Source organism: Pungitius pungitius, chromosome 1 (assembly GCF_949316345.1).
Source record: "Pungitius pungitius chromosome 1, fPunPun2.1, whole genome shotgun sequence".
Taxonomy (NCBI): domain Eukaryota; kingdom Metazoa; phylum Chordata; class Actinopteri; order Perciformes; family Gasterosteidae; genus Pungitius; species Pungitius pungitius.
In genome coordinates this window covers 13,069,513-13,082,181 of record NC_084900.1, presented here as the reverse complement: position 1 = coordinate 13,082,181, position 12,669 = coordinate 13,069,513, and the positions used below count along the sequence as shown (strand labels likewise).

At 46.2% G+C, this 12,669-nt stretch overlaps 2 protein-coding genes across 3 annotated transcripts in view; both read right to left on the bottom strand.

Moving 5' to 3' along the window:
* Positions 1 to 1,631, bottom strand: part of plxnb3 (plexin B3) — a 55,292-nt gene extending 53,661 nt beyond the window's left edge. For both annotated transcript variants that reach the window (XM_037479767.2, XM_037479768.2), the window contains exon 1: positions 1,516 to 1,631. The gene's annotated coding sequence lies outside the window, so the exon portion shown is untranslated. The remainder of the gene's footprint in view (positions 1 to 1,515) is intronic.
* Positions 1,632 to 1,994: 363 nt separating this feature from the next.
* On the bottom strand, positions 1,995 to 12,389 carry abcd1 (ATP-binding cassette, sub-family D (ALD), member 1). The gene is made up of 19 exons (XM_037479783.2): positions 12,211 to 12,389; positions 10,401 to 10,457; positions 9,307 to 9,525; positions 8,354 to 8,589; positions 8,118 to 8,212; positions 7,810 to 7,967; positions 7,552 to 7,739; positions 7,293 to 7,467; positions 7,027 to 7,217; positions 6,718 to 6,898; positions 6,415 to 6,557; positions 5,730 to 5,883; positions 5,430 to 5,524; positions 4,268 to 4,413; positions 3,761 to 3,906; positions 3,592 to 3,676; positions 3,346 to 3,471; positions 3,165 to 3,252; positions 1,995 to 2,635 (listed from the first exon to the last, which is right to left on the bottom strand). The coding sequence occupies exons 4-19, from the start codon at positions 8,480 to 8,482 to the stop codon at positions 2,519 to 2,521; spliced, it is 2,217 nt and encodes a 738-aa protein (XP_037335680.2). The 5' UTR covers positions 8,483 to 8,589; positions 9,307 to 9,525; positions 10,401 to 10,457; positions 12,211 to 12,389; the 3' UTR covers positions 1,995 to 2,518.
* Positions 12,390 to 12,669: the final 280 nt, after the last annotated feature.

Genomic DNA, 12,669 nt, shown 5'->3' with positions numbered 1-12,669 from the left:
TACCAAGAAGAACAAACCCAGCAGACATTAAGATATGGGTCAGGACCATGTTGTGTCCAACGTCTATTCCCCCTCTGCAGATGAATCAAGTTTGTAAAACACTTATCTGGACCACAATCAGGACTACGAGACCACTATAAGGAAAAGACACTGATCAGGACGACAAGACAGTGACACAACGTCTTGTTAAAAGTAAATAAATAGCACACGCACACACACACACACACACACACAAACACAAACACACACAAACACACACACACATAACAAGGTGTGTGAAGTTTAGCTCAACAGATGGTTGAGCAGATTGTTTCAACAACTGATAATCACAGACACACACATTTACTAACACACACACACACACACAAACACAGGAATTCACTCAAACTAAGTTTGTTGATCTGACAAACTGATCTGGGACCAGTCGGACGTTCCTCTGATAGGATCTTAGTCTTCAGTTAGCTAGTTCAGGATCTGTTTACTGGTTTTACTGGTTTGAGTCCAGTTCTCTTTGCTAAACTAAACCTTCAGATAACACACGTTAACACTGTGTGTGTGTGTGAGCTGATTAGACACTAATCTGAACTCAATCCTTCAGATTAGTCAAATGGACCTTTCAGTTGAATCTTCTTCATCACACGAATGATGATGATGATGATGATGATAATGATGTCATAGATGCTGCTTCCTACAGTTCACATGATACTCATTTAGAGTTTAATAAATCATAGCTCTGCTCTGAACATGCTACAACGCGTTAAAGTCCGAGTCCTTGGTCGAAGGCGCTACGGTCAGGAGGCAAGGGTTTAAGGTACTAGGATGCTAGGGTTTAAGAGTGAGAAGGTACGATTTAAGGTGCTAGATGCTAGGGTTAGGAGGCAAGGGTTTAAGGTCATAGGATGCTAGGGTTTAAGGGTTAGAAGGTAAGATTTAAGGTGCTAGATGCTAGGGTTAGGAGGCAAGGGTTTAAGGTGCTGGAACGCCACGGTGTTAGTACACCTCTGTATGTTGGAACGCCACCTCACTGTGACTACGACCATTAGATCCATCAAACCAACATTAACAATAACATCACATCTTGGGACAGAATCAAAAGGAATTGATGGATTAGGATTACGATGAATATCAGTGTATCACTGAGCTGAAGCAGCTTCTTTCTGTGTGTTGGAATGTCAGCTGTTCAGTGGGGGGGGGGGGGGGCTCTGTCAGGACAGGACAGGCACACACACACACACACATTCTACTGCTGTTACATTCGTTTCAACTACAATAAAGCAACCAGACTCCTTTACAGAAATGGTCTGCAGGCTCCGCAGCGGGCGGTCTGTGGCACTTCAGACCGGAACCGGGACACAGAACTCGGATGGACTCACAGTTGGCACCGAATGAAAGAGCGTCTCTACTTGCTGAATAAAACACATCCAGTCGTTTCTGTCAGACTCACTTCCCTCCCGCAGAAGCTCCGGACTTGTTGGAGCCTCGCTTGTTGGTGCGCGTGATCCGAGTCGGACTCACCTGAGCTCGGGGATCAGTTCTGCGGGTTCGCCAGGATGCGACCCGCCGGGTGAGACCTCAAAAAGCCGCAGAGTCCAGCAGAGACGCAGATCTGAGCGATCCGCACAACAGGTTTGACAGAGACCCCGCCCCGCTCAGCGGCGCCGGGGGGCTTTCCTAACGCTCCTCAGCGGGGGGGGGGGGGGGGGGGGGGGGTCCGGCATCACGTGTCCCTCAGAAAGAGACGCCTGAACATGAACTACAGGTCAAATTCAGCAGGAAGATCAAAAATCAAAGCACCGGGGTGACATTACTCCAATGACGTCATTTATTGCTTTCTATTCAAATCAGTCAGTACTTTGAAATAATGTTTCTGGACTCTTGATCTGAAAAGTAACAAGTATCTGTTAGAAGAATGTGTACTTGTATGAATATCCAAGAAAATATTCATAAAATACTACATTTATGTTTGAGACAAAACTACAAATCACTTGATTTTTGTTCTTACATGGTAGCTTTATTTTGAAAATCACTAGACAAAAAGTGCTATTTATTACATTATCTTCATCATCAATGTAAAACTCCTCTGTGGATTCATAGATAAAATAGATTGCATAGATTTTTACAGACAAAATATTAAAATTGACAAATCATATAACTGAGGCTCAGGTCACCTGTTATTGTTCCGCTAAAGAGCATTGATCACGTCAGGTGAGTTTTATTAAGCTGCCTAGAATCAAATAACACATTATATTAATAAGAATACTAATAGGAAAAACACCAAATAATTCAGACAGCAAATGCTTAAATGGTATCAAATCAATAAACCAGTATAACAGAAGAATCCTTACATCAACACTTATTGATCAATCTGTGCTTACGTTCAAATTTATTCTGATCATTTTATTTATTTTGCTACAATGAACTACAACATCAGTTACCGTGGCAACCAAATGTCAGGAGACTTCTCTGTGAAGCTTCTCCTGTCTCCTCCAGTCTCTCACTCCACCCGTCTCCTCCTGTCTCACTTCTCCTTTATCTCCTCCTGTCCTCTCTCCCCCAGCAGGACACACAGTTCTGTGAGTCTCTGTTGCATCTTGGGAATCCCAGAGAGCTGATTCTCCAGACGCTGTTTCTCCTCCTGCAGGAGGAAACGTTGATGATGACTCACATGACACAGATAGCAGCCACTGATTGGCTGTTACCTTTTATTGACAAAGCCTCCGTCTGAGCATAATAATCTGAGTGTTTATTTCAAATATTTATAACTAAGGTCCATAATTAATGTTTATTATGAGTGTTCATAATGAGCTTTTAATAAGATTGTTAATAATAGTTGTTTATTATGAGTGTTTAGAATACCATAAACACTCAATAAAAATGTAAGTCTATTATTAGTCTATATTATAAATATTTATAATATATATATATTTAATATGCATTTAATATAATGAATGTTGAGTGTAAATATATTAATTATTGTATTGTATTAATGAGTGTTTATTACGACTTGATATAAATGTGAGGGATAAGCTGATGAAGAGGAGGGTGAAGATTTTGTAGAGCCGGTAGTTTGTACAGGTGAGTATCAGCTAATACTAAATAATATCTTTCCTTCTTTAAATTTAAAAGTTTGATTTAAACACCAGAGCCGGTGGACAGACACAGACCTGCAGAGAGAGACGGGTGGAGGCATCCAGAGGTTCAAACTTCCATCCACCTTCTCCATCAAACTGAAGCAGATGAGAGTGGTACTTCCTGTTAGAGGAAAAGTAACAACAAGCCTGATCAAAAGTCCATATGACATTTATCTGTGTGTGTGTGTGTGTGTGTGTGTGCGCGCGCACTGACCACAGAGAGGGTCGGTGTGTGATTGACAGCAGGGATATCCCAGCATCCTTTGCAGCTTGGAAGATGCTTCCTTCCACGTCGATGCTGACGGCGCTCGTACACTCATCCAGCAGCGCGTACTGAGGGCTGGGAAAGAGGGGAGGGGTCAGTCTGCGGAGGTCCCTTAGAACGTGTCTAACAAGCCAAGGGTGAGACCGACCCCCCCCCCCCCCCCCCCACACACACACACACACACACACACACTACCGGTGGTAGAACATGCGAGCCATCCCCATCCTCTGTTTCTCTCCTCCAGACAAAACATCTCTCCAGTCGCTGACTGACTCCCAACCTGATGAAATATCTGAGTATTAATACCACATGTAGCTACAAGATGAGTGTCCTCATTAGTATACTATACTATTAACATAGTGACCTCCTTCTCTGTCCAGGATGTAGAGCAGGTGGACCGTCCCAAGGATCTCCTCCAGATCTGAATCTGTGACTCCTCTCTTGACCATCTCCTCGTCCGAGTCCGGGTAGATCAGCTGGTCTCTGAGGGTCCCCTCTGACATGTAGGGTCTGTGGAGAACACAGTGAGAAACTGTCTACGGTCGGGGTCTGCGGTGGGGTCTGGCTCAGGTCTACGGTCGGGGTCTGTGGTGGGGTCTGGCTCAGGTCTACGGTCGGGGTCTGTGGTGGGGTCTGGCTCAGGTCTACGGTCGGGGTCTGCGGTGGGGTCTGGCTCAGGTCTACGGTCGGAGCATTCGGTCAGGGGCTCGCTCTATGGTCGAGGCAGCGGTCAAGGGCTGACTCAGGTCTACGGTCTGGGTCTGCGTTTGGGGGCTGGCTCAGGTCTACGGTCGGGGGCTGTCTCAGGTCTAAAGGTGGGGGCTGGCTCAGGTCTACAGGCGGGGGGTGCGGTCGGGGCTGAGTATTATACCTCTGTGGGATGTAGAACATGTGTTGTGGGTCGGGGCGGTAAAGCACTCCTCCATAAACAGGCCACAGTCCGCTGAGGATCCTGAACAGAGAACTCTTCCCACATCCGTTTGGACCAGTTATCAACACATTCATCTTCTCATCCACCTGAGGGACACAAATAAAACAACAACTTCAAAATCAAATAGAGTTATACAATTGTCTTCCCCATTGTCTTGTCCAAAGTTGTCTCCATGTTCATGCGAGTTCAGTTCAGAAGAGAGAAGAGCAGAGGAACATCAAGGCTTTTTTGGTTTCATTGCTAAAACTTGAAATGCAGGTTTTGATTTCTCGAATTCTAAGTTCTGTACAAGACCTCCTTCATATGTCCTTTAATTATTAAGATTCTGAAGTTTTCTATGTCTTAGTCTGAGGTCTTGTAGTATAATGTTTCATTGGCCCCCAGCAACCATCTCTCATGGCCCCAAAAATAAAAGATTTACATAATCTCCAATCTACGTCACGTTAATGGTAGTTTGTGTCCATATGTATGTGTTTCTGAGAAAAAGCTGTAAGCTGATGCTACTGCACAACCTGTGAATTAAAAGTGGGACAAATCCTAGCGCAAGAGCCCGAGCGCAGGGGTCAAAGGTCAAGGGTCAAATCACAGAGAGGCAACTGTTTCTATATTCTTCTTCTCTCTTCTTCTTTTCTCTCGAACCACAAAATGTCAGTCTATAATCCCTCTATTGTGTGTGTCTCTCTCACACACACACACACACACACACACTGATTCAGTAAATGCTAATGAGCTCTGACCTTTAACCTCTGTCAGAGATGTGAGACTGGTGGAAACAGCACTGAGCATGCTCCGTGGACCAGTGACGTCATCAGGACAGATGATCAATAACTCATGAAAATATGATTATAGGATCCACAGCAGATGTTCGTTGTTGCTATTGGAGGCCAAAGTACCATTACTGTAGTAAAAGTACTGTGTTATACAATCTTAATATACATTAACAGTACATTTACTACAATGAGGCAGTAAAAGTACTTTGTATTCAGCCCTCAGATACAAGTCGACATGAACAAATCACATGACAAAAGTGACACCATGTGGTCACACACACACACTGCACCACCAGCGTGTGTGTGTGTGTGTGTGTCTGTGTGGGTGTCACCTGGATGGTGAGGCTTGAAACAACCACATCTCCGGTTGGTGTGATGATTGGCAGGTTCTCACAGCGAATCCCCTTCTCCACACTGATCACCTGACCTGCATACACAATCGTGAGGAAGGCGAGACAAAGCTGTGGCTCATTAGAACCTTTAAATAGTCCATTAATGACCTCCTAACGTCTATTCCATCTTTCCTTGACCCATGACCTTTTCCACACAGGTCTAGGAATAGACGTTAGGACAAATTCACTGTTTATTCTTTTGATCCTTTTTGGTCACATGACCGTGCTCTGATGTCATACCTCGGGTCTCCAGCCTCTGTCTGTGGTGCTGAACTCCGCCTCCTGATGACGCCTCCTTTCTGCCTCCAGGGCGCCGGTAGACCCCTTCATTCACCTCCTCAAACACCTCCAACATCTCAGAGACACGGGCGGAGTACCCCGCCAGCTCCGTCACCTGCAGACACACACCTACGTCACCTACAAAAACACAGCTACGTCACCTAGACACACACAGCTTCATCACCTAGTGTCACATGAAGCTATGTAATCTACAGAAACACACCTACGTCACTTAGTGTCACATGAAGGTACATCACCTACAGAAGCACAGCTACGTCACCTAGACACACATAGCCACATCACCTACAGAAACACAGCTACGTCACCTAGACACACACAGCTACATCACCTAGTGTCACATGAAGCTATGCAATCTACAGAAACACACCTACGTCACCTAGTGTCACATGAAGCTATGTCACTTACTGAAACACACCTACGTCACCTAGTGTCACATGAAGCTATGTCACCTACAGAAACACAGCTACGTCACTTAGACACACAGCTACGTCACCTAGTGTCACATGAAGCTACGTCACCTAGTGTAACATGAAGACCATCATCGGAAACACAGCTACTCCAGCTGCAGTGAGGGAAATGGGTGAAATAAGATGGAGGAGAGGCAGACGAGGAGGAGTATGTGCACCTCCTTGTATGAGCTCATGATCCTCTCCACAGCGTCGGCTGCAGCGCTGAGGAGGTTTCTGGCTGTGGTGAAGGCCTGAGTCCTCTCGCTCATTAACTCCTCCTCCTTCATCACCAGGGCCGCCTGCTTCACCTCCTCAGAGTCTGCGCAGGTCAAAGATCCCAGACAGAGAGGTTACACAGGAGAAGGTAAGCAGACAAATAAACACCCAGATATTCCCACAAGCATGTTGCAATTAGCATGCTAGCTAACTGGCCCTCCACCTTTCGAGCTCTTCCACTACACAGGTTGGTGTGTTCTCACCGTATATGGAGTATCCCGTGGCAGTGATGATTGGCACGGCGACCATCACCAGGCCGGAGGCGCTCCATACGTACTTCATGAGGAATTGTTCCAGCATGACGTACCACAGGCGCTTCACCAGGATTCGATGGCTCTGAGAGGACAGAGACACGTAGCTCTGCTGCAGCTGGGACATCTCCACCTATGAATCAAACACACCGCACTCAACAATGCTATCAGAAGATAGCCTGCTGCACCTTTGTTGCACTGTGGTGGTAATTTAACCATCTGAAACAACACCTCTCAATCTGTCCACTAGACGAGGCTCACCTTGTGGCCTCCGTAGAAGGCGATCTCCTCAGAGTTGGTGATGATGCGAGAGTGCATATACCTCAGGTCTCCTTTTCTTTTGGCCTCCTCGGCCACCAGCTTCCCGAAACGAGGTGAGAAGGAGCGAAGCACTTTGGCAGTGAGCACCACCACCAGGCCGGCGATGACAGACGGCCACGTGGTGTTTGCTCCTGTAGGGAGGAGGAGAAGGACAGTCTTACACTGGACCAGAGGTGCACTAGGTGCACCAGGTGGACCAGGTGTACCTTTGGACTGGGCAGTCCCCAGCAGCGTGTAGCAGGTCATCACCACGTCCAGGATGGGCTTGGTGAGGTTTGAGTAGAGATGAGCAACAGAAGCGGAGAACATGGCGATGTCCTCAGTGAGAGACTGGTCTGGGTTACAGAGGCGAGCGTCCATGTTGCTGACCCGGTAGTACGTCTAGGGACAGGAGAGACACACACAGCAGGTGGTGTGGGTGTCCCTGTGTGTGTGTGTGTGTGTGTGTGTGTCTGTGTGTGTTACCTGGTTGCTGAAGTACAGCTGGTAGGCGTGTTCCACCAATCGTCTCCTGAAGCGGAGGGTCAGCTGGCCCTCCAGGAACCTAATGGTGCTGTTGATGAAGGTGGCAGGAACAGCGACCAGGAGCCACTTGGAGAGCTGCAGCACAAAGGCCTGGGGGTCCTTCTGCACGATGCACCTGACGATCACACCTGGGGATCAAGGGAGCAGATGTTCAATACTGTATGTAATAGTATATGTATGTGGATGTGTGTGACTGACCGTCCAGAGAGGCCACATAGATGGAGAGGAAGGTTCTGGAGATCAGCGTGACAGAGTGCAGAGCCAGCAGGCCCACCTCTGGACACAGTAACCGTGGAAACAAGAGCCCCAACAGACGGGACAGCCTGAGCAGGAAGTCTTTGTTCACTGAGGGGGAACTGAGGAGACAATCAATCAATCACTAACCAAGGATCAATCAATCTGTAACCTGGGCTTATCTTTTCTTAAACTCTTAATCCAGAAGAATTACTCAAACACGATTACACACTTTTAAATACACACGCAGACACACACACACACACACACACCTGCTTTTGGTCTTTGGTCCTCCTAAAGTGACATCTCTGGAGGTGGAGCTTACAGGTAGATTAGCTCCGCCCAGCTGTTCACCTGCTGAGCACGCCTGAAAAAGAGATGAACACACCCAGTTACCGGCATAGTGTGTGTGTGTGTGTGTGTGTGTGTGTGTGTGTGTGTGTGTGTGTGTGTGTGTGTGTGTGTGTGTGTGTGTGTGTGTGTGTGTGTGTGTGTGTGTGTTTTTCACCTGTAGCCTCCTCCATACATAGGGACACAGCTTTTTGACGGTGTAGGCCAGACACAGTGCGACTGTGAGCTTCCTGAGTCTGGAGCTCCGCCTCAGCTGAGCTTCCAGCTCCTGATATGTCAGCTGCATGAAGATGGAGAAGCGACCATTCAGAGTAAAGGAACACAATTGTCATATGAGGGGTCTGCCCCGTTGTCATGGAAACAGCCTTTTGACTTGAGAGCTGGATGCTCCACCTGAAAATAAAGGAAGGTCACCTGTTAGTAGATGTATGTATGCGAATCAATGCATTTAGGGGTGTGGTCTTAGTCAAGACATTACATTACATGTCATTTAGCTGACGCTTTTATCCAAAGAAACTTACAATAAGTGAATTTCCACAAAGACATACAAACTCAGAAGAACAAGTAACAAGAAAGTACAATTTTCATCAAATAAGCAGTTTCAAAACATGTTATAGAAAAGTGCCGTTATAAGTACAAAAAAGAAAAGTGCCGTTATAAGTACAAAAAACAAAACAAAGTGCTACGATTTTTTAGTGTTTTAGTCAAAGTATAGTCTAAAGAGGTGTGTCTTGAGTTTTCGGCGAAAGATGTAAAGGCTCTCTGTGGTTCTGTTGTCATCAGAGAGCTCATTCCACCATTTAGGAGCAGGACAGCAAAGAGTCGTGATCACGCCGACTGCTTTTCTCTCTGAGAGGGAGGAACAAGCCGCTTGGCAGATGCAGATCAGAGTGTGTGGGTTGGGATGTAGGGTTTCACCGTGTCCTGGATGTAAACTGGTCCCGATCCGTTCACAGCATGGTATGTCAGTACCAATGTTTTGAACTGGATGCGGGCAGCCACTGGTAACCAGTGAAGAGAACGGAGAAGTGGTGTGGGAGTATTTCGGAAGGTTGAGAGGAGAGAGTTACAGTAGTCACGGCGGGAGAAGACAAGAGCCTGAATCAGTACCTGCACTGCCTTCTGAGTGAGAAGGTCGTATTCTCCTGATGTTGTAGAGCGTGTATCTACAGGATTGTGTTGTCGCCGAAGTTAACAGTCAGGTCCTGAGTGGGAGAGTTTTTTCCTGGCGAAGAAAAGTTGTTTGGTCTTGTCGGGGTTGATCTTCAGGTGATGAGTGGACATCCACTGGGAGATGTCAGTCGGACATGCAGAGATCCGTGCCGCCACCTGAGTGTCCGAGTCGAGGAAGGAGAGAATTAGTTGGGTGTCGTCGGCATAGCTGTAATATGAAAAACATGCGGGCGAATGATGGAGCTGAGAGAGTTGGTGTAAATTAAGAAGAGGAGGGGACCCAGGATGGAGCCTTAAGGAACTCCAGTAGTAAGCGGACAAGGTTCCGACACTGATCCTCTCCAAGTTACCCGGTAGGTGCGGCCGTCAATTCCTGAATGGCGGAGATAAGGATCTGGTGGTTTACTGTGTCGAATGCTGCAGAAAGGTCCAGTAGGATGAGGACAGAGGAGAGCGAGGCAGCTCTAGCAGCGTGGAGTTGCTCTGAGACAGCGAGGAGAGCAGTTTCTGTGGAATGGGCTTGAAGCCTGACTGATGGGGGTCAAGGAGGTTGTTACGGTGGAGAGTTGAGATCAGGAGACAATCTTCTGATCTCCAAACTGAATGTCAGAATGTGAAGGAAAGGTGATTTAAGCAATTTTGAGCGTGGCATGGTTGTTGGTGCCAGACGGGCCGGTCTGAGTATTTCACAGTCTGCTCAGTTACTGGGATTTTCACGCACAACCATTTCTAGGGTTTCCAAAGAATGGTGTGAAAAGGGAAAAACATCCAGTATGCGGCAGTCCTGTGGGCGAAAATGACTTGTTGATGCTAGAGGTCAGAGGAGAAGGGGCCGACTGATTCAAGCTGACAGAAGAGCAACTTTGACTGAAATAACCACTTGTTACAACCGAGCTATGCAGCAAAGCATTTGTGAAGCCACAACACGCAAAACCTTGAGACGGATGGGCTACAACAGCAGAAGACCCCACCGGGTACCACTCATCTCCCCTACAAATAGGAAAAAGAGGCTACAATTTGCAAGAGCTCACCAAAATTGGACAGTTGAAGACTGGAAAAATGTTGCCTGGTCTGATGAGTCTCTCTTTCTGTCGAGACATTCAGAGGGTAGAGTCAGAATTTGGCGTAAGCAGAATGAGAACATGGATCCATGATGCCTTGTTACCACTGAGCAGGGTGGTGGTGGTGTAATGGTGTGAGGGATGTACATATACTACATATATACATACGTGGTAGCCCATCTATTTTGTGAGGGCACAGACTTCCATTACTTCTTGTGACCTCTTTGTAGCACGTGTATTAACAAGAACTAAGAAATGGGATCATATAACTCTTGTATTAACTTCTCTGCACTGGCTTCCTGTTAAATCAAGAATAGAATTTAAGGTACTTCTCCTCACCTATAGGTTAGGGTATAGTTAGGGCTGGCTCAAGTTAGTCTGGACCAGCCCTTAGTTAAGCTGCTCTAGGCTTAGACTGCCGGGGGACTTCTTAGGACACACCGAGCCCCTCTCTCACACTCTCACTCTCTCCTTCCACAATAATCCATGTTTTATTACTGTACATCACTAATTAAGCTTCTTTCCGGGAGTTCTTTGTGCTTTCTCGCCTAGCAGGTCTCTGTGGATCATAGTTTCGTGCGGACCCCGGTTCTGACTCCTGGCATGGCTCTGCTGACACCTGCTGCTGCCATCATCATCATCATCATTACTTTAAATATGATTCATAATACTGTCATCATAAACCAACATATTTCTGCTCTCCCTCCCCACAGAAGCCTCTGTTGATGGTGGTTCTATCTGATGAAGATTCTATCTGATGGAGGTTCTATGATAGAACCTCCATCAGATAGAATCTTCATCAGATAGAACCTTCATCAGATAGAACCTCCATCAGATAGAATCACCATCAGATAGAACCTTCATCAGATAGAACCTCCATCAGATAGAACCTTCATCAGATAGAACCTTCATCAGATAGAACCTCCATCAGATAGAACCTTCATCAGATAGAATCACCATCAGATAGAACCTTCATCAGATAGAACCTCCATCAGATAGAACTTCTATCTGATGGTGGTTCTATCTGATGGTGGTTCTATATGATGGTGGTTGTCCCTGCAGTGGTCCTGCTGTACACTTGTTCTGCTACTTGCAATTACTTATTTCTGTTAGAGGAATTGAATGTATTGTACATTTTTTACATTGTTGATTCTGTACACATGACATCTATTGCAGTCTGTCCATCCCGGGAGAGGGATCCCTCCTCTGACCTTTTCACTAAGGTTTCTTTCCTTTTTTCCCCACTGAAGGGTTTTTTCATATTTAGGGGAGTTTTTCCTGTGCCGATGTGAGGGTTTCGGGACAGAGGATGTTGCATGTGTACAGACTGTAAAGCCCTCTGAGGCAAATTTGTAATTTGCGATTTTGGGCTCTACAAAATAAAATGAATTAAAATGAATTGAATTTGTCCTTTAAAACGAGTGAAATATATAAACACACTTGTTGAAGCTCGAAAGAAACACCGAGTAACAGCAGCGAGGCTCCCGTTACTCCCGTTCGATCCCGTTAGTCAACTCAACTCCCGTTAGATCCCGTTAGTCAACCCAACTCCCGTTAGATCCCGTTAGTCAACTCAACTCCCGTTAAATCCCGTTAGTCAACCCAACTCCCGTTAAATCCCGTTAGTCAACCCAACTCCCGTTAGATCCCGTTAGTCAACCCAAGTCCCGTTAGCTTACACGTTGTAGAGTGTAGAAGATATAAAGTTAGTTACCTCAGAACATAACTGTGGTAACTATTTCAAGCATTTGTTATATCTCCCGATACCGGGCCCTCTTACCTGATAAGTTACCCAACAGAACCAACGTTAAAAGTCCCGGCAGCTAACAGGACGATGCTAACTGAAGCTAGCCGCTAGCAGAACAGAAACTTGGTTTTTCCAAGGTTCTACTGTTGAATCTGCGTCATCTGATCCCAGATCAGCACTGCTACCACCGCTACACACACACACACACACACACACACACACACACACACACACACTGACCTTTGTCGCATTATGTATCAGTTGGAAAGGAAACACGTTTACCTGGGCCACGTCCCAATGTTGAAGACACACCTCCTTGACTCCTCTCCTAGAGACACACACACACTCGCCTCCTTAACTCCTCGCCTGTTACAATATTTATATCACTAATATCAATAAATGTATTGGAGTCGCATAGTTTTATTACAATATGTGTGTAATATTCATATTATGTGTATGTTGTAGGAATCAATTAGAGTGGATGGATCAATC

Excerpts from the sequence above, each read along its gene's own strand:
- abcd1 (XM_037479783.2), bottom strand. The coding sequence starts at position 8,482 with ATGCAGCTGACATATCAGGAGCTGGAAGCTCAGCTGAGGCGGAGCTCC. Across the intron at positions 8,213-8,353 it reads ATGTATGGAGGAGGCTACAG|GCGTGCTCAGCAGGTGAACA; the intron begins GTGAAAAACACA and ends TCTCTTTTTCAG. Across the intron at positions 3,253-3,345 it reads ACACACCGACCCTCTCTGTG|GAAGTACCACTCTCATCTGC; the intron begins GTCAGTGCGCGC and ends TTCCTCTAACAG.